The sequence below is a fragment of the Erinaceus europaeus genome, chromosome 16, assembly GCF_950295315.1.
Source record: "Erinaceus europaeus chromosome 16, mEriEur2.1, whole genome shotgun sequence".
Lineage (NCBI taxonomy): Eukaryota > Metazoa > Chordata > Mammalia > Eulipotyphla > Erinaceidae > Erinaceus > Erinaceus europaeus.
The window spans coordinates 71023867-71046117 of record NC_080177.1 but is presented as its reverse complement, the minus strand read 5'-3'; the positions used below and the strand labels follow the sequence as shown (position 1 = coordinate 71046117).

The 22251-nt window shown below is 46.8% G+C and overlaps 2 protein-coding genes across 7 annotated transcripts; one reads left to right on the top strand and one right to left on the bottom strand.

Annotated features, from left to right (window-relative positions):
• Positions 1-3319: 3319 nt before the first annotated feature.
• On the bottom strand, positions 3320-5792 carry LOC103126924 (ribonuclease 7-like). Of its 3 annotated transcripts, XM_060175358.1 has the most exons (3): positions 5686-5792; positions 4481-5076; positions 3320-3495 (listed from the first exon to the last, which is right to left on the bottom strand). In XM_060175358.1, exons 2-3 carry the CDS (start codon positions 4946-4948, stop codon positions 3424-3426), a joined length of 540 nt encoding a protein of 179 aa, XP_060031341.1. In that variant the 5' UTR covers positions 4949-5076; positions 5686-5792; the 3' UTR covers positions 3320-3423. The 3 variants fall into 3 exon arrangements, with proteins under 3 accessions (XP_060031341.1, XP_060031339.1, XP_060031340.1); XM_060175356.1 differs by having other exon boundaries at positions 3320-5076; XM_060175357.1 differs by lacking the exon at positions 5686-5792 and adding an exon at positions 5588-5635 and having other exon boundaries at positions 3320-5076.
• Positions 5793-6557: 765 nt separating this feature from the next.
• On the top strand, positions 6558-21556 carry RNASE13 (ribonuclease A family member 13 (inactive)). Of its 4 annotated transcripts, none has more exons than XM_060175355.1 (3): positions 6558-6815; positions 18854-18984; positions 19930-21556. In XM_060175355.1, exon 3 carries the CDS (start codon positions 19935-19937, stop codon positions 20394-20396), a length of 462 nt encoding a protein of 153 aa, XP_060031338.1. In that variant the 5' UTR covers positions 6558-6815; positions 18854-18984; positions 19930-19934; the 3' UTR covers positions 20397-21556. The 4 variants fall into 4 exon arrangements, with proteins under 4 accessions (XP_060031338.1, XP_060031337.1, XP_060031335.1 ...); XM_060175354.1 differs by having other exon boundaries at positions 18854-18997; XM_060175352.1 differs by having other exon boundaries at positions 18854-18997; positions 19927-21556.
• The last annotated feature ends 695 nt before the right edge of the window (positions 21557-22251 follow it).

The following is a 22251-nucleotide window of genomic DNA, read 5'->3' as shown; positions in this document are numbered from 1 at the left end:
CTGGCTCCCCACTTGCAGGGGAGTCGCTTCACAGGCAGTGAAGCAAGTCTGCAGGTGTCTATCTTTGTCTCAGTCTGTCTGTCTTCCCCTTCTCTCTCCATTTCTCTCTGTCCTATCCAACAACAATGGCATCAATAACAAAAAAAGGAAAAAAAAAAACAATCAGTTGACTTGTTAGCATTTATTTCACTAAAAATAATTAAGAGCTATATTTTCAGGTAGATAATTTTTATTGAGGTATAATTTACATACAGTACACAAATGTTAAGTAAGGTATAGCTTAAAAATTTTTCACAAAGTAAACACAGCAGACCAAAACCAAAATATTCCCATCCTACCACATATTTTTTCCCGGCTAGTACTCCTCTAAGAATATTGATATTCTGCTATTATCACTATAGGTTACATTTGAATTGTTTAATTAACTAATTAATTGATTTTTAAAAGATTTATTTAGGATAGAGACAGAGAAATTGAGAGGGAAGGGTGAGATAGAAAGGGAGAGATGGGGTTTACAGTCAACAATATTTATACCCCTTTCCCATATTAGGGAGCTACTCTCTTCCCTGATCCAGCTTTCTGGTCCTTTTTCCAGTCATGACATCATCTCCCCACACAATAACTTAGATCCACCTGTATATCAGATTTCAGGCTCAGGGAAAAACAAAACAAAGAAACAAACAAAAAAAAACTAGTATAGCCACAGGCCCTTTGGAATATAACTAAAATATGCCTACTAGCTATCTACATCCTCAACTCTTCATCTGCACTACTCCAGCCTTTAGGTTCATGATTAGTCAATAACTTGTTTGGCTTTATATGTTTACTCTCTTTTCAGCCACCAGGTTCCAGATGCTACCATGATACCAACCAGATTTCCCTGGACAGACAACTTCACCAATGTGTCCTGGAGCTCTGCTTTCCCAGAACCCCACCCCACTAGGGAAAGAGAGAGACAGGCTGGGAGTATGGATTGACCAGTCAACACCCATGTTCAGCAGGGAAGCAATTACAGAAGCCAGACCTTCCACCTTCTACATCCCACAATGACCTTGGGTCCATACTCCCAGAGGGTTGAAGAATAGGAAAGCTATCAGGGGAGGGGATGGGATATGGAGTTCTGGTGATGGGAACTGTGTGGAGTTGTACCCCTCTTATCCGATGGTTTTGTCAGTGTTTCCTTTTTATAAATAAATTAAAAAATAAAGAAGGGGAGAGAAGGGCTAGGTGTTGGCACACCTGGTTGAGCACACACATTACAGGAGCTTGAACACAGGGTCCTTGCACACTGTAATGTGTGTGCTCAACCAGGTGTGCCAACACCTGCAGGGGAAGGTTTCACGAGTGATAAGCAGGGCTGCTGGTGTCTTTCTGTCTCTCTCCCTATCTCCCCCTCCCTCCTCAATTTTTCTCTGTCTCCATATAATAATAAATCAATTAGTTAATTAAAAAAAGAAAAGGGGAAAGAGAGAGATCAAGAGGGTAAGCAAGAGAGAGAGAGACCTGCAACGAGAGAGATCAAGAGGGTAAGCAAGAGAGAGAGGGAGAGAGAGAGACCTGCAACACTGTTCCACCACTTGTGAAACTTCCTTCCTGCAGGTTGGGGCTGGGGGCTTGAACCTGGGCCCTTGTGCACTATAATGTGTACGCTCATTCAGGTATGCCACTACCTGGCCCCTCTAATTCAATTAATTTTTTTCTTTATTTGACAGAACAGAGAGAATTTGAGAGCAGAGGGGGACATAAAGAGGGAGACAGAGAGACACCTGCAGCACTGTTTTACCACTTGTGAAGCTTCCTCCCCTGCAGGTGGCGTGTGGGGGCTCAAACATGGGCCCTTGTGCTGGTAATGTATGTAAAACCAGGTACACCATTGGCTCGCCCTCTTGATTTAAAATTTCATTATTATTATTATTTTTTATGTTTCCCTTTTGTTGTCCTTGTTTATTGTCATTATTGTTATTGTTGTTGGAAATGGAGAGAGGCGGGGAAGACAGAGAGGGGGAGAGAAAGATAGATACCTGCAGACCTGCTTCACCGCCTGTGAAGTGACTCCCCTCCAAGTTGGGAGCCGGGGGCTGGAACCAGGATCCTTCTGCCAGTCAGTGCGCTTTTTGCCACGTGCGCTTAACCCACCGTGCCACCACCCAGCTCCCAATTTTAATTTTTTAAACACTATTCAGTTGTCATCAAACTTTCAAGAAAAAGTTGTATTGGTAGGCTCTTCTCATTTTGAGAAGATTCATTAAACGCAAAATTTTTGAGCCACTTCAGAGTCTGGCAAGGACGTCTCCAAAATCATCGTATCCACAATGAAGGACCTCAGTAAAGCATATATGGAGGGGCCAGGTGGCGGTGCAACTGGTTGAGCACTCACATCACAGTTCACAGGGTATGTGTGGGGGGGAGAATATGTAGGGAATATATATGAAAAGAGAATAAAGGGAAAAATCAGTTACCTCCAAGTATGAACCTTTGTGGACTTGGGTTGAAAATCATCAATTAGATAAAGGTTGTCAATAGTATACTGACCACAGGATTTAATTTCTGTTCATTGGTAGAGTATCAGACTTTCATGCCTGAGGTCCTAGAGGTCTCGGGTTCAGCCCCTGGTACTGTCGCAAACCAGGGCGAGCAGTGTTCTGATCACTCATTCACTCACTCCACTCACTCACGCACTCACTCGATCACATACACACTGACCAGGCAGAAAGGAGCCCTGGAGTTGCTGGGAAGAAAAAGTCTGCCAGCCTAGTTGGGCTCTGAGGCTGGGCATGTATGAAGCATAACACAGATTGTCTAGGACTCAGAGGGAGAGAAAGGGGGCTGTGAGGGGCAGGGTTTCAGGCACTATAGGAGGGCTCTCTGGACTTTCCACCACAGAGCTTTTTTTTTTTTTTTTTCCAGCTCTGCTCACATGACACGCAGAAATGGTGTCCCAGCTTAGGGGGACAGGGAGATGGCATTTCCACCTCTCAACCTCTCTGGCCTGGGCAGGCTGCCAGGGAAGCACCGGGCAGGAGAGATCACTATCAAGAGGAAGGAAGCTCTGGCAGCTCCCACCAACCTGTTTGTGACAGGCAGGCTCTGGACCATGGAAGTCCCTTGAGGTCAAGGGAAATATGATCCTGGAGCAGGGAGATGAAGTAGGGACACTCCCCTGTACCTATCCCTTCAGGCCAAGGGAATCTAGCCAGAGCCAGGTCCAGGGTCCAAGTCAAAGAACAGTGGACTGGCGGGGGAGGCATCAGTTAAGTGGCAGAGAGAGAGAGAGAGGGAATTAAGATCCCTGGAGCAGCTTATAAACAAGGCCATGGCCGGAGTGTAATGACCTTTATTGCAGCCAGCACAGGCTCACTGACTCTGCAGAGGCTTGGGGTACATTTCTTCATGAGTGAACTCTTACCCACTTCTCCTGCCCCTTCAAAGCTCTCTCCTTTTCTGTGCCCAGTGGTAAAGGGGCACAGCTGTCTTCTGAGTACGGAGATCGGAGATCTAGGTTCAAGTTCAGGTTCTGTTACTAAACCTATTTGACCAAGCTTTGTGAAATCTCAGTTTCCTTATCTCTAAAGAAAGCTAATATTACTGTTGAGTTTGTTTCACAAGATGTTCTTCTATATGGCTCCACTAAGAAAAACAAGAATAAATCTAAAGTTATATAACTGTAAAATGGTATTTCTCTCCCTTCTCCTCTTCTTTGTGTTACCAGGGATAAAAACAGACAGACATACTGTGTGTGTGTGTGTGTGTGTGTGTCAGAGACACTACAACATGGAGCTTCCCCTAGTGCTATAGCGCTCCCACAGGGTATACTAGGGCTCGAATGTGGGCCAAATACATGGCAAGGGAGAGGCTGTGCCAGCTGAGCCATCTTGCTGGCTCCAGAGAGTTCTTGTCTTCATCCTTCCTTCCAGCCATCTCTCTCTGTCTACAGGCCATCTTCCCATCTCATCAGAGCTAGAGAAGGCTTCTAGTCACTTCCAGTTTAGGATAATAGTAGCTATATCCATAAACCCTGCATGCCCTTTCTCATTTTTCCCCCCTATTTTCCTGCCATGGTGAGATGGGGCAGAGGACAGGTGCCCAAAGGTACGAACTAGGGAACCCACACCCCTGAACTTGGCCAGACTCTCTCGTGGGATATGCAACAAAAAGGATGAGAGGCCATTTCTTTGTTGTTAAGCCCACCAAAATATCAATCCCATCTCCCCCTCAGTCTTTCAGAAGAGCCTGAGCTAGGAAGGGCTCCATGAAAGGAGATGAGGGGAATCTTTTGAGTGGGAGAGAGAGAGCTGTAGAGGGAATGAGAACTCAGCTTGACAGAATGGACCCAGGAGGAGTGTCATGGCTACAGTGCTTGAAGCACGAGGTCTTGAGTTCTATCCTTGGTACCACATACGGCAGGGTGATGCTCCTGTCCTCTCTCTCTCACACACATCCATAAGTCATTTTTTGAAGAAGAAGAAAGAAAACTGAAAACCTGAAAGACTTTGTCCAAGTGCACAGGAACCAGCTTGAACTTCCCAGAGTCCCCATGCTCCGGAGGGTCACAGGCCACGATGAAGTACGCATCCATTTGCTTCTCCTTGTACCTGCAGTCTGGGTACTTCCCTGAGGTGTGGCGGCAGTCAGTCAAGGGCACTCGCTTTGGGCTCTGGTGGCAGTTCTTGTGGCCATTCTTGCAGGCTACACTGGGGCTCTGACAGGCGGTGGCCACACTGGAGAAGGGCTCATGCAGGAAGGAGTTGCGGTCCTTGCAGTGTCTGGTGTACTTGTTGATGGCGCGCATGGCAGCGTTGCAGCTCTGGCGGCGCAGTTGGATGTGCTGAGTTTTGAACCACTGAGCAGAGGTCATGTTTCTGGGCTTGGCACTGACAGAGGCCACGGCCAGCCACAGTCCCAGCAGCAGGAGTGGCAGCAGGTGGAAGCCTACTCCGGCTGGTGCCATTTCTTTTAGGGGAGACAGTCAGAAGGGAGGAGTCTCAGGGGTTGAAAGCAAGAGGTCAGAAGTTGGGACTTGCTTGAGCACACTTGTTACGATGCCCAAGGTCCCAGATTTGAGCCCCCAGTCCCCACCTGTAGGGGGAAAGCTTTGTGAGTGGTGAAGCAGTGCTGCAGGTGTTTCTTTGTCTCTCTTGCCCTCTCTCTCTCCCTTCCCTCTCTATTTCTGACTGTCTCTATCAAATAAATAAAGATGATAAAATTTTTTTTAAATGCAAATAAATGAATAAGAGGTCAGAAGTCAGCTTTCCTATGTCTACTCCTTTTCGGTCATCACCCACCATCTTCCTCCCCACTGTGTGCCCACACAGTTTGACCTCACCTTCTAACCCACCCTATAGGCCCAGTCCCATCCTTAAAAAAAAAAAAAAAAGAATTGTCCTCCCATTCTTTGCTCTAACACCTTTCCCTCTCTCAACATCTGCTCCCTTTCATGTTTCTGAGCCCCTCTCCCCTTCTGCGTGTCTGACCCTCTCCCTATCCCCACCCCATCTCCTCCAGATCCCCATTTGGTGTTTCCCTCCCCCAGCGTCTCTCTCCCCTCCACACCCTGTGTGACTTCATCCTCTCCACATTAAGTCCCTACCTCTGTCTAGCAGAGGTATCTCTTCTGGTCAGACCCCACCTCTTCTCTGCCCCTCTCCTTAACCCCCCAGTGTCCCTCTGCAGGCCTCATCTCCTCACCAAATCCTTGTGCTCCAGCTCCGGTGGGCTGATGATGTTTCTACCCACCTCAGGACCTCAGCATGGCCTCTTTGAACCGCCCAGCTCCTTTGGTTGGACAGGGCTGTGTTGCTTCTGTTTGGGGGCGGGCTGGGCAGAGCCCTGGGTCAGGAAATGAATCAGGCTCATGGATGCCTATGGATGGAATGTACCTGCCCAATCATGTTCAGAAATGGGGAAGTTTAAATCCTTACATTTTCAGGATGTGGTCCCTGGTCACAGGGTTTAGATGACTTTAATAATGCACCTGACCCAGGTGTCAACCCCAATCTGAAGTTCATGGAGAGCTGTCATTCACCATTCCCCCTACCCCCAGCCCCAGTTATGCTTCTAGTTCATGATTCAGGGAGGAGCCAGTCTTTGGGATGACGAGGATTGCTTTGTTTCTGACTTGAAGTTCAGAAAGAATAGTTGCTTAGATTATTATTATTATTATTATTATTATTATTATTATTATTATTTTCCCAGTGCTATTGCTGGGGCTTGGTGCCAGCACTGCGAATCCACTGCTCCTGGTGGCCATCTTTTCTTTTTCTTTTTTCATTCTTTATTTTAATTGGCAGGACAGAGAAATTGAGAGAGGAGAGGGAGAGAGAGGGAGAGAGATAGACAGACAGCTATAGACCTGCCTCACTGCTTGTGAAGCAACCCCCTTGCAGGTGGGGGGCCTGGGCTCGAATCATTGTGCATGGTACTATGTGCACTTAACCAGGCGCACCACCATCCGGCCCCCGCTTTGTTTGCTTTATCTCTCAGAGGAAATAGGAGAGATGGGGAAGGAGATGAATCATCACAGCCAATATGTCCAGCTCCACCCAAACTCAGCTGCTCCACAGTGATTCACACCTGTGGGCACCTCCCCTCGGTAACAGTTGCTGACTAAGGCCATCTGGCTTACCTGGGAGGTGCACCCAATACCTCTTACCCTTCACCCATCCCTTCCCCATTTTGTTGATGTTTTCAAAACTTAAACATTGCTCAAGTGGCCCACGAAGTAGCAAGGTGTTGGAACACAAGCCTTGCGTGTGTGAAGTCCTGAGTTTGAACCAACACCACCTACCCTAGAGTGATGTTTTGGTTCTCTCTGATTAGTAAATAAATCTTTTAAAAAATACTTATTCCCTTTTGTTGCCCTTGTTGTTTTATTGTTGTAGTTATTATTGTTGTTGTTATTGATGTCATCATTGAATAGGACAGAGAGAAATGTAGAGAGGAAGGGGAAGACAGAGAAGGAGAGAGAAAGATAGACACCTGCAGACCTGCTTCACCGCCTGTGAAGCAACCCCCCTGCAGGTGGGGAGCCGGGGCCTTGAACCGGGATTCTTACTCCGGTCCTTGCGCTTTGCGCATGTGTGCTTAACCCACTGCACTACTGCCCGACTCCCTACTAAATAAATCTTAAAAAAAAAAAACTTAAATGTCATTCAATAATTTGAGGATTGTGTTGCTGTGGGTGATTGTGTGGCTGACAATCCTCCAGTCTCTCTTTTCTATGTCTACCCCAATGTTTGTGGTAGCTCCAGCTGTGTGGACAGTTCAGGTTAGCCTTCTCTGGGGATGGCAGAGAGCTTGGCATGGGGCACATGGAAGCACTGAGACACTGAGACAGAGAAACGTCATTGTCTGTAGTTGGGGAGGCTTTGAAACCAAGATGAATAGTACTTTTCTCCCCCATAAATATTTATCTTTGTTATTGTCACCAGGGTTATCACTGAGGTTCAGTGCATGCACAGTGAATCCACTGCTCGTGGCAGCCCTCCTCCTCCCCATTTAGTTTTCTTTTACTTTGATAGCACAGAGGGAAATTGAGAGGGCTGCGGAGATAGAGAGGGAGAAAGAGACACACCTGCAGGTCGGCTTCAGCAGTAATAATGCTTCCCCCTTACAGGTGGGGGACTGAGGGTTTGACCCCAAGTCCTTGCACGTGGTAATTGATGGGTGCACTCAACTGGATGTGACATCACTTGGCCCCATAAAAGACTTATCTTATTGGGAGTTGGGCGGTAGCGCAGCGGGATAAGTGCACATGGCGCAAAGTACAAGGACCCCCCTCCCCGCCCCCGCTGCAGGGGAGTTGCTTCACAGGTGGTGAAGCAGGTCTGCAGGTATCTATTTTTCTCTCCCCCTCTCTGTCTTCCCTTCCTCTCTCCATTTCTCTCTGTCCTATCCAACAACAATGACATCAATAATTACAACAATAAAACAACAAGGGCTACAAAAGGAATAAATAAATAAATAAAACACTTATTTGTTACATGTGAGAGAGTTTCACAGGTGACAGAGAAAAAGAGACAGACAATCCAGAGCACCACTCTGCTGTATGTGGTGCTGGGAACTCAACCATTCAAGCCTGAGGCTCTACCAGTATTTTTGCTTTCAGGATCTCACAGTGTCTTATGCTCAGGATTGCTCACGCACCAAAAAATATTTATGGGCCAAGATGCTTGAGATGCATCAGTGAAGAGGAGGGGCAGAAATGCTTACCTATATGGAATTTATATCCCATCGGGGAAGACAGTAAAAAAGAAATATATCAGAGAGCAGGGGAGATAACATAATGGTTATACAAAAACACTTTTATGCCTGAGGTTCCAAACTTTCAGGTTCAAGCCCCCACAGCACCATACACCAGAGCTGAGCAATGTTCTGATGAAAAACTAAACAAAACAGAACAAAACAAAACTCAAGGGCCAGGCGGTGGTGTACCTGGTTAGGTGTACATGCTACAGTGCGCGAGGTTCAAGGCCCTGGTCCCCTTCTGCAGGGGGAAATCTTCATGAGTGGTGAAGTAGGGCTGCAGGTGTGTCTCTGTCTCTTTCCTTCTCTATCTTGCCTTCCCCTCTCAATTTCTCTATCCAATAAGAAATAAAATCAATAATTAAAAACAATTAAAAATAACCAAAAATGATATATATTTATATATTCCTGACACCAGGGTTATCACCAGGGGAATAAGTCCACACCACTGCCACCACCAGAGTTCCGTGTCCCCATTCCCTCCATTGGAAAATGCAGTGGTTACAGATATAGGTTGACTATTATTTGTATAACAATATACCTATCTTTTTGCCCACTTCTTTTTTTATATGCTGCTTTCTCTTCCCAAGTCACACCTACACCTATTACTATTCCCTAATGTCTTTCCTTTTTTTCCTGATGGAATCGTATTTCAGAGCCCTCTGGTCAATGTTAGGGGAAGATGACCAGAGGGCTGTGAACTCCAATTCCATCAAGACTCCAAGACTCCAAGAGAGGAGAGGAAAAGAAAAAGAACATTCACAAGTAGCAATAGGTGTAGATGTGACTTAGGAAGGGGAGGCAGGACCACAGGAAAAAAAGGGCAAGTATATGTAAATATAGTTACAGAAATAAGAGTCAACCGATATCTGTGACCTTGGGAGAACTACTGCAGTTTCCAATAGAGGGAATGGGGACACAGAAATCTGGTGGTGGGAAAGGTGTGTCATAATTTTGTAAATCAATATTAAATCACTTCTTCTTCTAGCGTTTGCCATTAAATCACTCATTTAAAGCCAGTTCTTAGCAACATCGCCCCGCCAGATATTCGTCGGGATGCGGCATCATCTAAGTTCATTTCCCACGTCTACGCTCGACCGGACCTGCCAATATACGCGGATACCTTCGCCCACCCTGTCCAACGCTTGACGTCTCGTCACCCAATCTGGTCCCCTACGCCCACACTGAACTTCTCTGTTCCAGTCTCTTGGAAACAGAGTTGGCAGTCAGCTGAGGTAAAGAACAAACACCTCATCACAGACCCCTGCGAGCATCAACCCGGCTTTGACCTAGCACGTTATGACTGGGCCCTCCTCAATCGCTATGGAACAGGCCATGGCCGGTGCACCGCTATGTTCCATCGCTGGGGAGCCAGAGACGACCCGAACTGCCCCTGCGGCTCCAGACAGACTATGACCCACATAGTCAACGACTGCCACCTCTCCAGATTCAAAGGAGGTCTCGAAACTTGACATCAGGCTCAACCTGACGCTGTTGACTGGCTGTGGAAGAAGGGCAAACGCTAGAAGAAGAACTAATTTAAAAAAAATGAAAAAAAAAATAGTAGTGCTGGAGACAGGAAAGACCACTAGATGGCAACAGAGAGCCAAGCACAGGTCCACACAGATCTCTGTTTTTCCCTGGGCTATGGAAGCAGCCTTCCCTACTAGTTAAGGTACTTGAATCTTTGCAGCGTGAATTTATGGTGGAAAATGATGCCCCCACTGCTGTAGAAATGCAAACGAATGGCGATAAAATCCGTAGTTTAAAGCAGGCTGTGGTTAGAATGCAGATCATTGAACACCAGCCCAGCACTGACTTGGAGGCTGGGGTTGCGGAAGCCCACGGGAAGCCAAGAGCTCACTGGAATTCCCAGCTTAGGCTCTTCACTTCTCATTCTTCTGGAGTGAGATGTCTCCAGACCACAGCTTGCTCTGCTCTCTGTGCTTGTGTTTTGCTGTCACTATAATTATTCTACTTTGCTTGTCAACTATATTATGCTGAGTTCTCCAGAAGTCTGCCTTGGTGCTATGTGAATGTAAAATAAACATGGCTTGTGGTCTCGGGTCAAAGCGAAGAAAAAGCAGAGTTTGAAATCTGCACTAGATTTAGACTGAAGTGGAAAAGCTGACCCAACCACCTGAATAATTCAAGCCGAAATCCTTTTCTTTTGCCTCAATTATTTGAAGACAGGTGATTTATTCACTTGCCTACACCATCCATCTTCCAAAAATCTGCTCCACTTTACACTTGGTAGACTGTGCAATTTTTCTTTCACTGTCTTCATGGGGCAAAAAGGAGAGATGGATCAAGGTGGACAACATTAGGGACTAGGCACAGACACCAGAGAGTTGGGCAGAGGGAAACAGGGGAAAGATTAGAAAGAGGGGTTGGGTGGCAGGGAGGGCAGAAGACAAAATGGTGCAAAAACTGACAGGAAGAAAGCCCTTCACACAGACAAGACACTGTTTACGGAAGTGAGGTTGCTCCCCACTCCCTTCCTCAGTCACTGCCCAATCTCACCCCAGGCTCTCTCTCTCTCTCTCTCCCTCTCCCTCTCCCTCTCCCTCTCTCTCTCTCTCTCTCTCTCTCTCTCTCTGTGTGTGTTTAAAGTCAGTAGGGAGGGTGTTGCGAAAGTCCCAACGGTGCCAGGTGGACTTCTGCCGGTCTCCCCCCACTGGACAACAGCTGCTGCTTCCTCTAGCTGGTACCGGGAGGGGGTTCTGGATACTGATGGGAAGCCCATGAGACTTTTTTTTTTTCCAAGTAAGAATAGATGCAAGATCTGTTACCTTAATTATGTTTCTGTAAGACAAATAAAGGGAATGGGCTTAGTTTTGAAGCCAGGGCAAGTGAAACAGTCTGTCATTTGGGGTCAGATGCGGGACTCGCTTAGAGAGTGTCTACATTCTCATGACCTTTCCTGAAACAGCTGTGAGTCTGGAAGACTGAGCACTGACAGAAGGCTGGAATCTTCTGCTCTGAAATGAATGTCACTAGAGCAGCCAGGACAGAGGATAGGGGCCTGATGTGGGGTTACAAGGCTTCAGCAGGCTACTCTGTCTCCAATGCCATTGCTGACAGGATAAAATAGAATTTATTTTTTCCTTTTTTAACTATTTATATTTTCCAAGTCTGCCACAGCAGGGCATACCTGTCTGTTCAACTGTATTTCTGGATTTTTCTCCCACTCAGTGTTACTGCCCCAGCTAGGCTAATGTCCTTTTCTCAAACCTACCTTTCATAATCCTCTTTCCTCACTTTTTCTTCTTCTTTTTGGTGCTGGGGATTGAACCTGGAACATCATGCATATAAAACATGAGTTCTGGGAGTCGGGCTGTAGCGCAGCGGGTTAAGCGCAGGTGGCGCAAAGCACAAGGACCGGCATAAGGATCCCGGTTCGAACCCCGGCTCCCCACCTGCAGGGGAGTCGCTTCACAGGCGGTGAAGCAGGTCTGCAGGTGTCTATCTTTCTCTCCTCCTCTCTGTCTTCCCCTCCTCTCTCCATTTCTCTCTGTCCTATCCAACAATGACGACAACAATAATAACTACAACAATAAAACAACAAGGGCAACAAAAGGGAATAAATAAATATTAAAAAAAATTTAAAAAAACACATGAGTTCTGCACTTAAGTTCTTAGCAGTTCCTTGAGACCCATCTCAAGGTCCCAAAAAGACCCTAATGCCTTTTCCCCCAAGGGAAACTCTCTCTGACTCAATTAAAGGGAGTTAAAAAAGTTATTTACTGGGAGTCGGGCAGTAGCGCAGTGGGTTAAGCGCATATGGCGTGAAGTGCAAGGACCCCAGTAAGGATCCTGGTTTGAGCCCCTGACTCCTCACCTGCAGGGGGGTCGCTTCACAAGCGGTGAAGCAGGTCTGCAGGTGTCTATCTTTCTCTCCCCCCTCTGCCTCCTCCTCTCTCAATTTCTCTCTGTCCTATCCAATAACAATGACATCAATAATAACAATAATAATAACCACCACAACAATAAGACAACAAGGGCAACAAAAGGGGAAAAAAAAAGCCTCCAGGAGCAGTGGATTCGTGGTGCAGGCACCAAGCCCCAGCAATAACCCTGGAGGCAAAAAAAAAAAAGGTTATTTACTGGAGGCCGAGCTATGGCACACTCGATTGACAGCATACGTTTCCATTACAAGGACCCAGGTTCAAGCCCCTGGTCCCCACCTGCATGGGGAAGCTTCACAAATAGGCAGGGCAGCAGAGCAGGTATCTTTCTCTTCCTCTCTCTCCTCTCTCAATTCCTCTCTGTCCTATCAAGTAAAAAAAGAAAGTTATTATTAATGAGAGAGAGAGAGAGAGAGAACAAACAGAGCATCAGTCTGGCACATGTGATGCTGGGGATAAATGTTGGGACCTCATGCTTGAGAGTTCAATGCTTAGCCTGCTGTGCCACCTCTCTCCCACAAAGCAATTCAGGGGTTCCTTCTCACCTCTCAAGTCTACATTTACTGTCTTCAATGTATATAAATTGACTTTCTTGAGTCAATGGTTATTTCCTCGTATCTTTCCCCTTCTATTTAGATTGCTAATGCCCAGATGATAAGGGCCACCTATTACATTTCTCATGCCCCTCCCACAGGTGTAACATATTAATTAATGAATTTCTCACCAGAATACTGCTTAGCTCTAGCTTACGGTGGTGGGAACCTGGGGCCTGGGACTTCGGAGCCTCAAGCACAAAAGTTATTTGCATAACCATTATGCTATTTTCCCAGCCCCATAGTTTTTTTTTTTTTTAATAAATCATTTTTATTTTATTTTAAATCTTTTATTTATTTACTGGGTAGAGGCAGAAATTGAAGGGGAAGAAGAGAGGGAGACACACACACAGAGAGAGACAGACACACTCATACACACACACAGACACCCCCACACACACACACATACATCAGCAGCATGGATTCACCACTTATGAAGCATTCCCCCTGCAGGTAGAGACCCGGGGCTTGAACCCAGGTCCTTGAACATTGTAACATGTGAACTCAACCAGGTGTACCACGGCTTGACCCGCCACAGGTGTAACATATAGATGTCTTCCATATGTGTGACCCTAGCTGACTCAGTTTCGGAGTTAGGCCTTTTCTCTAACCCTGAATCCTGGTCCCAGGTGGGGTCACCATAGACTCTCACTGTTGGTTAAGCAACTGATTGAGAGACTGACAGTGTAGCTCCCGGACTTCAGCCCTGGGGTGGGGGTGAATCAGTGACAAGACAGTTGAAACGGCTGAAGCAATCCTTTGAGTTCAAGGACAATCCAGTAAACTGTCCATGGCTCAGTAATGCTATTTGAACAATTGGAGCTGGACAATGCCACCGAAATTGTGGTAAGTGTCCTTGACTCCAAATCTGGGGGTCCCTCTCTATAATAGGAAATCACCCCGGCACCTAGTCAGCGTTCCACAAATGCTAATAGTTTGAGGAGAGGAAGGGAGAGAATAGATGACTGTATGCAGTGGTCACCTGGACGGGAAAAGTAGCTCCAAGTTGTTTCAGTCATGAACTACCAGTCCCCATTTTGTTGGGACAACCATCACTATTACAAGTAAAATCTAATTTATTTATTTATGTGGCCCAGGAGGTGGCATGACGGATAAAGCACTGGGCTCTCAAACCTGAGGTTTGGAGTAACGTTCTGGCTTCCTAGCTCTCCCTCTGCCACTTTCATAGATGTTTTAAGGAAGATTTATTTATTTATGAAGGAGAGAGGGAACAGAGCATCACTTTGGAACATGCACTGCTGGTGATTGAACTTGGGACTTCATGCTTGAGTAGCCAACACTTTATCTACTACATGACCTCCAGAGCTACAAGTCTGGCCATATTCATTAAGTCCCAGATAATTTTTTAAAAAAAACTTTCAATATTTATGGTGCAAGTATAAGAATATTCTTATAAGGATTATAGTAATCCGATTCTCTCACTAGACCAGCGTTTCCCAACCTCAGCACTATTTGCATTCTGATCTGGATAACTCTTTGTTTGCCAGCTGTCTTTTGCAATGCCGGATGTTGGGGGGGGGTATCCTGGGCCTCTGCCCAAGAGATACCAGTAACACATCCTAGTGGGACAATCATAATGTCTTCACACATGGCCAAATTGCCAGATTAGTGTGGTATCTCTTCTGCTTCTGTCTCTCTTGGAACCTCAAGCATAAAAGTGTTTTGCATAACTATAATGCTGTCTTCCTTGCCTTGCTCTCTTTGTCTCTCTCTGTTTCTAGCCCTTTATGAGAGAGAGAGAGAGAGAGAGGGAGAGAGGATCAAGATTACTGAATGCTGTGGAGTCATGGAGGGACAGAGGCTTAGTGATAACCCTGGTAGCAAAAAATAAACAATAACAAGTTAATCAACACAGGACATGGGTAATAATAGACGGTTTCATTAAGATGAATTTTAAATCAAATTTAAGTATAAGGGCCCTAGTTGGTAGAACAGGAATGGGGGAGGTCACTTGGATTAGTTGGGAATAAAAATTTTGCCATAAGGTCACTCAAAATGGGGGGGGGGCAGATGGTGGTACACCAGGTCAAGTGCACATAGTGCTAGGTACAAGGGCCTGTGCAAGGATCTGAGTTCGAGCTCCCAGCACCCACCTGCAGGGGAGATGCTTCACAAGTGATGAAGCAGGTGTCTATCTTTCTCTCTTCTCTGTCTCCTTTCTCCTCTCAATTTCTTTCTTTTTTAATTTTTAAAAATTTATTTATTCCCTTTTGTTGCCCTCATTTTATTGTTGTAGTTATTATTGTTGTTATTGATGTCGTTGTTGGATAAGACAGAGAGAAATGGAGAGAGAAGGGGAAGACAGAGAGGGGGAGAGAAAGACAGACACCTGCAGACCTGCTTCACCACCTGTGAAGCGACTTCCCTGCAGGTGAGGAGCTGGGGGCTCGAACTGGGACCCTTACGCAGTCCTTGTGCTTTGTGCCACGTGCGCTTAACCCACTGTGCTACCGTCCAACTCCCCCCTCTCAATTTCTGTCCTGTCAAATAAAATGGAAAAAAATGGCCACCAGGAGCATTGGATTCATAGTGCTGGCACCAAGCCCCAACAATAAAATTTTTTTTATTCCTGGAGGAAAAAAAAATCCAACAGCAAACAAACAAAAAACCCAAATTCAAAATATCTGAGTTGGAAAAAACAAAAAACTTGATGCAGAACCTAGGCGATAACATCCAGCTATTCACCTAGACGTCGTTCAAAGGTAGGAAATTGCATGATGGCTTTATGAGGCTCTGAGAGCCCAGGTTCAATCCCCAGCACCACTGAAAGTCAGAGTTGAACAGAGTTCTGCTTAAATAAACACACAATCACAAAATAACACACAGCACTTTCCTTTTGGGTATCTCATTTTATTCTTGGCTCTTCATAAGATATAAAGTACTAGTAGTATGTTGAAAAAGAAACTGAGAGGCTGGGCAGTGGCACTTAACCTGGTTAAGGGCACATAGCACGAAGCACAAGGATCTGGCCTCACTCAAGGATCCCTGTTGGAGCCCCAGGCTCCCCACCTGCAGGGAAGTCGCTTCACAGGCGGTGAAGCAGGTCTGCAGGTGTCTATCTTTCTCTCCCCCTCTCTATCTTCCCCTCTCCTCTGAATTTCTCTGTCCTATCTAATAATAATAATAATAATAATAATAGATAAAAGAAAAGAAAAAGACACCAAAGCTCAACATGGTATTCAGAGGCAAGTGCTGAGCTCGTCCATGTACTGTGCACGGAGAGGTCAGTGGTGGTGAAAAGTGAGAGGAGGAGGAGGAAGAGGAGGAAGACCTAGAGGCAAGAAGTTTCCCTTCTCAGGAATGCTGCAGCAGAGAAGAGGTGGCAGGCTTTGGGGTGAGGACGATACTCAAGGCAGATTTGAATCAGCCAGGCTTGGGCACCGGCTCCCACACACTCCCACCCCATGTTGACTTCTGGCTCTGTGAGCCATCTGCCTGTGTGGGCTTCCCCTCACACGCTTGGCTGTGCACGTGCCCTTGGGAAGGACTTCCAAGCAGAGGCTTCGACACATGATCTCTGGCTGAACCTCTGTGTGAGACATCTCCGTGGAATTGATGTGGGAGAAAGGCAGAGGAGGAGAGTAGCAATCCAGGAAGAAGAGACAGTATGAACAAGGACATGAAGGTGGGTGGGGGCACTGAGGGATGGAGAAACAGTTGGAGGGGGGCCAGGCAGTGGTGCACATGGTTAAGTGCACATAGTACTAAGTGCAAGGATCTGCCCAAGGATCCAGGTTCCAGCCCCCAGCTCCCCACCTGCAAGGGGAATGCTTCACAAACATTCCTGGAAGCCATTTTCTTCTTTTTAATAAGGGGTGAGAAACAGAGATAAGACACCTGCAACATTGCTCTGCCGCTTGTGAGGGTTCCTACCATTACAGGTGAGGACCAGGGGCCTGAACATGGAAATGTGTGTGATCGAAAAGGTGTGCCACCACCTAGTCACTCGGTTTTTCTTTTCTTTTTTATTTTATTTGTAAAAAGGAAACACTGACAAAACCATAGGATTAGAGGGGTACAACTCCATAAAATTCCCACCACCACCTCTCCATCTCCCATCCCCTCCCCTGATAGCTTTCCTATTCTTTATCCCTCTGGGAGCATGGACCCAGGGTCATTGTGGGTTGCAGAAGGTGGAAGGTCTGGCTTCTGTAATTGCTTCCCCGCTGAACATGAGTGCTGACAGGTCGATCCATACTCCCAGCCTGCCTCTCTCTTTCCCTAGTGAGGTGGGGTTCTGGGGAATTGGAGCTCCAGGACACATTGGTGGGGTTGTCTGCCCAGGGAAGTGTGGTTGGCATCATGGTAGCATCTGGAAGCTGGTGGCTGAAAAGAGAGTTAACATACAAAGCCAAACAAATCGTTGATTAATCATGAACCTAAAGACTGGAATAGTGTAGATGAAGAGTTGGGGTGTCTCTGTTTTGTAGAGAGCTAATAAGTATATTTTAGTTATATTCAAAGGGCCTGTGGCTAGACTAGTTTTTTTCCCCCTGAGCCTGAAATCTGATATGCAGGTGGATCCTAGTTATTGTCTGGGGAGATGATGTCATGGCTGGAGAAAGGACCAGAAAGCTGGATCAGGGAAGAGAGTAGCTCCCAAATGTGGGAACGGTGTATAAATATTGTTGAATATTGTAAACCCCATCGATTTGATGTGATCTGGGGCCCATATTCAGCTTAGGAGCCTATGTGACCTCTGCATCCCTGTAGATCTGAGCTCACATTCTGTGGTCATGAGTAGGAACGTTCCAAGCTATCCCAATGTCAGGAGGCTTTTCTTTTTAAGATTTGCTTATTAATAAGGAGAGAAAGGGAGAGAGAGAGAGAGAGAGACAGAGAAAGAGACAACAGAAAGGGAGTGAGAGAACTAGAGCATAACTCTGACTTAGGAAGTATTGGGAATTAAACTCAGGACTTCTTGCTTCTGAGTCCAGTGATCTAACCACTGCACCACCTCCTGAGCTGCACTGCCCCCCCCCCCAACACACTGTTAAGCTCTGGTTTATGGTGGTGGCAGTGGGAGAAATAGAACATGGAGATTTGAAACTTCAGACATAAGTCTGTGCATAGCCATTATACTCTCTCCCACACCTAGCTCTTTGGTTCTTTCTTTTTAAAATTATTTTTATTTCCTTTTGTTGCCTTTGTTTCATTGTAGTTACTATTGTTGTTATTGATGTCGTCGTTGGATAGGACAGAGAGAAATGGAGAGAAGAGGGGAAGACAGAGGGGGAGAGAAAGAGAGACACCTGCAGACCTGCTTCACCGCCTGTGAAGCGACTCCCCTGCAGGTGGGGAGCCGGGGGCTCAAACTGGGATCCTTGCGCTGGTCCTTGCGCTTTGTGCCCTGTGCACTTAACCCATTGCGTTACCGTCTGACTCCCTGCTCTTTGGTTCTTACGAAGGAGCAGGTGTGGATGAAGCTCTGCCCTCCCGCAAACATGCCAAAGGGCAGTGAGAGATTGATCTGACTGACTTCCGGTAGCCCACAGCCCCCTCAAGTCTGGGCCACACTGTTTAATCCAACCTGGTAAGGTTGAGTCTTCTGGCTGTCTGTAGCTTTCAGGAGTCTTCTGACTTTGATAGGGTCTGAGGTCACAGGTGAGGGGTCAGCCTGACGGTGGCTGAAGTGGTGCTGGGGGGCAGTGAGGTTCCACAGAGGGTCCTTCTCAGTCAGTGCTCCCGTAGGAGGCCCTGGCATGTGTGGTGTCCTAGGCTGCTGTGCGTGGGATGAGGACAGACCCTCTGTATTCTCTGAAGGTCAGGAGACAAGCAGCACTTTGTTCCTCAGAGACAGGACAGTGCTTTCCTTCTCACCTGTTCATGAGAGCACAGCCTGCAGACCAGAAAAAACATCAAAGGAAACCCAGGAACTTCCGGCATGGGAGATGGGACTGAGTGTTCCAATGACACCAAAAAGCAGGAGAGCAGATGGCCCTGTCTTTCTTCCCTCCCACTCTGCCAGCACAGGGAACGCATCCTTCTTCCAGCCTTGTCTTTGTCCGGGAACTTCTAGCCTCTTAGACCACTGGGCCATCCTTAGCACAGGGAAGAAGCACCTCCAACTCAGCCTAACTTGTCTTCTAGCTCCTGTCCATCCTCCAGAGCAGACAGAGAATTGTGGCTTCCCTGGTTCCCTCCCCTCTGTACTGTTTGTTTGTTATACCAGAAGTGGCCAGAGGTTATTAGCATCTCACTTAAAGACTGGCTGGACATCTGTAAGTGTTATATGTAAGTTCATGGGTTGGGTGAAGCTGAGACCTCAGGGTGGGCCAAGGGAGGGAGGAATGACTGGCCACAGCTGGCCTGCTGGGAGTCCCAGGGTCAGTGGCTTCTCTTTCTAAGGCACAGACTTGGGCTGGATGATGCTGGAGGGACAGCCCGATGCTCAAGGGGATAGGGGAAGGAGGGCTGAGGAGATAGAGCAGACTTTTATGCCTGAGGCTGTGGAAGGCCCAGGTTCAGTATCTGACACTTCCATAAGCCAAAACTGAGCAAGGCTTCAGTGGAAACAGGGTTCAAAATGTGTTTTTATTATTTATTTTATTTAAAAAAGTTTTATTACCTTTATTTATTTATTGGCTAGAGACACCAGAAATTGAGAGGGAAGCGGGGGATAGAGAGGAAGAGAGACAGAGAGACACCTGCAGCACTGCTTCACCACTCACAAAGCTTTCCCCCTGCAGGTGGGGACTGGGGACTTGAACCTGGGTCCTTGCATATTGTAACATGTATGCTTAACCAGATGTGCCACCACCTGGCCCCAGAAACAGGGTTTTTTTAAATAGCAAAAACTGGGGCCAGGCAGTGATGCACCTGGTTAAGCACATACATTACAGTGCACAAGACCTTGGTCCCACCTGCAGAGGGAAGCTTCATGACTGGTGGGGCAGGGTTGCAGGCGTCTCTCTGCCTCTCTCCCGATCACTCCTTCCCCTCTCAATTTCTCTCTATATCTATCCAATAATAAATAAATAAATGAAATGAAAAAAACTCTTTAAAAAACTTTAAGAATTAGCAAAAATACACTAAGAAAGAAAATAGAGAGAGAGGGAGGGATAACAAGAGTATGGGAGCAGGACGGGGAGCACCGGGCACTCATAGAAATGACAGCCCCTCCTCTAGTCCATGTCGAACTCCAGTCATTTTAACTCTACCAGCAGGAAGGATGAAGTCTGCTGTGATCTGGCTCCCATTCCTTCAGCTAGTGCTGAAGCCAACTCTTGTCATGGACTATGGTATGAATGAAGCCACGAAGAAATTCCGCCTCATAAACGTCGACTACCCCAAGGTGAGATTCTCAGAGGGGTTTGGGGACTACTGTAATGGCCTGATGGCCCACGTGCGGGGCATCAAGAAAAGTTGGTTTTGCCCAAGAATCCACTATGTGGTCCACGCACCTTGGAATGCCCTCAGGGCAACCTGCAAGCATAGCGATAGCTTCTGTGAGAATTTTAATGAATATTGCTCCTTCACCAAGGACGCCTTTCCCATCACCATCTGTACCTTGAACAAAGAAGAGCCTCCCACCAGCTGCCAATACCAGTCCACCATAACCAACCAGAAGATCTATCTGCTCTGTTCCAGGAAGTATGATGCTGACCCAATAGGTATCATTGGCCTCTACTAGAATAAGGCTTTCCCACCTCCTGCATTTACAGACCCACCCGTCCCCACTGCTAGAACTACATCCCTGGTGATTTCCCCCAAGAGACCAGGGAGGCAGGAGAAACTTCCAGAGCTCTGGTTACCATGCAGGCAGGCTGTCTTCTAAGCTCTTTCCAACTTGTTTATAACTCCTTCCACCCTCCCTCTCCCACAGACAGTTTTACCCACCCAAGAAGTTGACTGTGTCCAGTTGGCAGTGACTGTCCTTTCACCGGGCCAGATCCTGAAGCCTGGATGGGAGCCCAGAGCCTCAGCTCATGCCATGGCAACAGGCACCCAGTTCTGTGTCTCAGCTTCCTCCCCTGCCCTCTCCCATTTTCTCGGCTCCATCTCTCCTATTTCCCTCATGCTTCCCTCTACTCACCCATCTGCATGGTGACATCTCTATCAAGAGGAACCTTCTGACACTGTGCAGCCTCTTCCCCACAATGTCCTCAGTTCCCAATCTGTTCCTTTCTACAAAACGATAGGTTTTCTCTTTGGGTGAGCTACCTTGGCCTCCCTCCTTCTCCCAAGGAGCCCACAGAAGTTTCTTCCCGATACTTTATTCTCCTTTAGTGACCTTGTCCTCCTCCCTACCTTCCCACTCATCTTGGCCCACCAGAATGCCAAGATATCTTCTCTGACCCAGTCCCCCAAAGGCGCCTGTGTTCCTTTCCTTCTCCGAGGCAATTCCTGGCATTCCTTAATTGCAGAATATGCTGCTACTGAGGCATACCTGAGGTGTGACTATAGTAACAGAAAGCCTAAAACCATTTCTGATTGGGCTGGAGATACGGCTCTGCTGTAGAATGTCTGCCTCAGGCCCTTGGTTTGATTGCCGACACCAGAAAAGTTCAATAAAAGCAAAGCTGATAGATTTCTGTGGGTGGTGGGACAGTGCTTTGTGTCCCCTACCAAGAAAAAAAAAAAAGTCAGGACATGGCTCAGCAGTGGTCCGGGAAGTGGCATACTGGATTCTCAAGCATGAGGTCCCCAGTTCAAAACCCCAGCAGCACATGTAACAGAGTGATGTCTGGTTCTTTCTTTCTCTCTGCCTGTCTTCTTTATGAACAAGCAAATAAAATATTTAAAAAAAAAAAAAGGAGATGGCTCAGCAGGTAAAGTGTTTACCATGTGTGAGGCCCTGGGTTTAATCTTTGGCACAACATGGGAGGAGCAGACAGGACCAAGGAAACTCCATGAATGGTGGGTGTTGCTTTGGTGTTTCTCCCTCTCTTGTCTTCCTGCCCTTCCTTTCTCCTCACTCTTTCTTTCTCCTTCTTAAAAAGAAAACAGATCAAACTAGGGTTGGGGATATGATATAGTTATGGTATTGCTACATGCCTGAGGTCCTGGGTTCATCCACTAGATTTTTTTTTGTCACTGCATGATGAATCCACTGCTCTTGGTGGCCATTTTTTACTATATATATATTTTTTTTTTACTTGACATTACAGAGAGAAGTTCAGAGGGCTGGGGAGATAGAGAGGGAGAACGAAAGACAGCTGTAGACCAGCTTCACCTCTTGTAAAGTGAACCTCCCGCAGATAGGGAGCTGGGGCCTGAACTTGGGTCTTTTTTTTTTTTAATATTTATTTATTTATTCCCTTTTGTTGCCCTTTTTTTTTTTTTTATTGTTGTCAGTATTGGATAGGACAGAGAGAAATGGAGAGAGGAAGGGAAGACAGAGAGGGGGAGAGAAAGATAGACAACTGCAGACCTGCTTCACCACTTGTGAAGCGGCTCCCCTGCAGGTGGGGAGCCGGGGGCTCAAACCAGGATCCTTATACTGGTCCTTGCACTTTGCACCACGTGCACTTCATCTGCTGCACTAC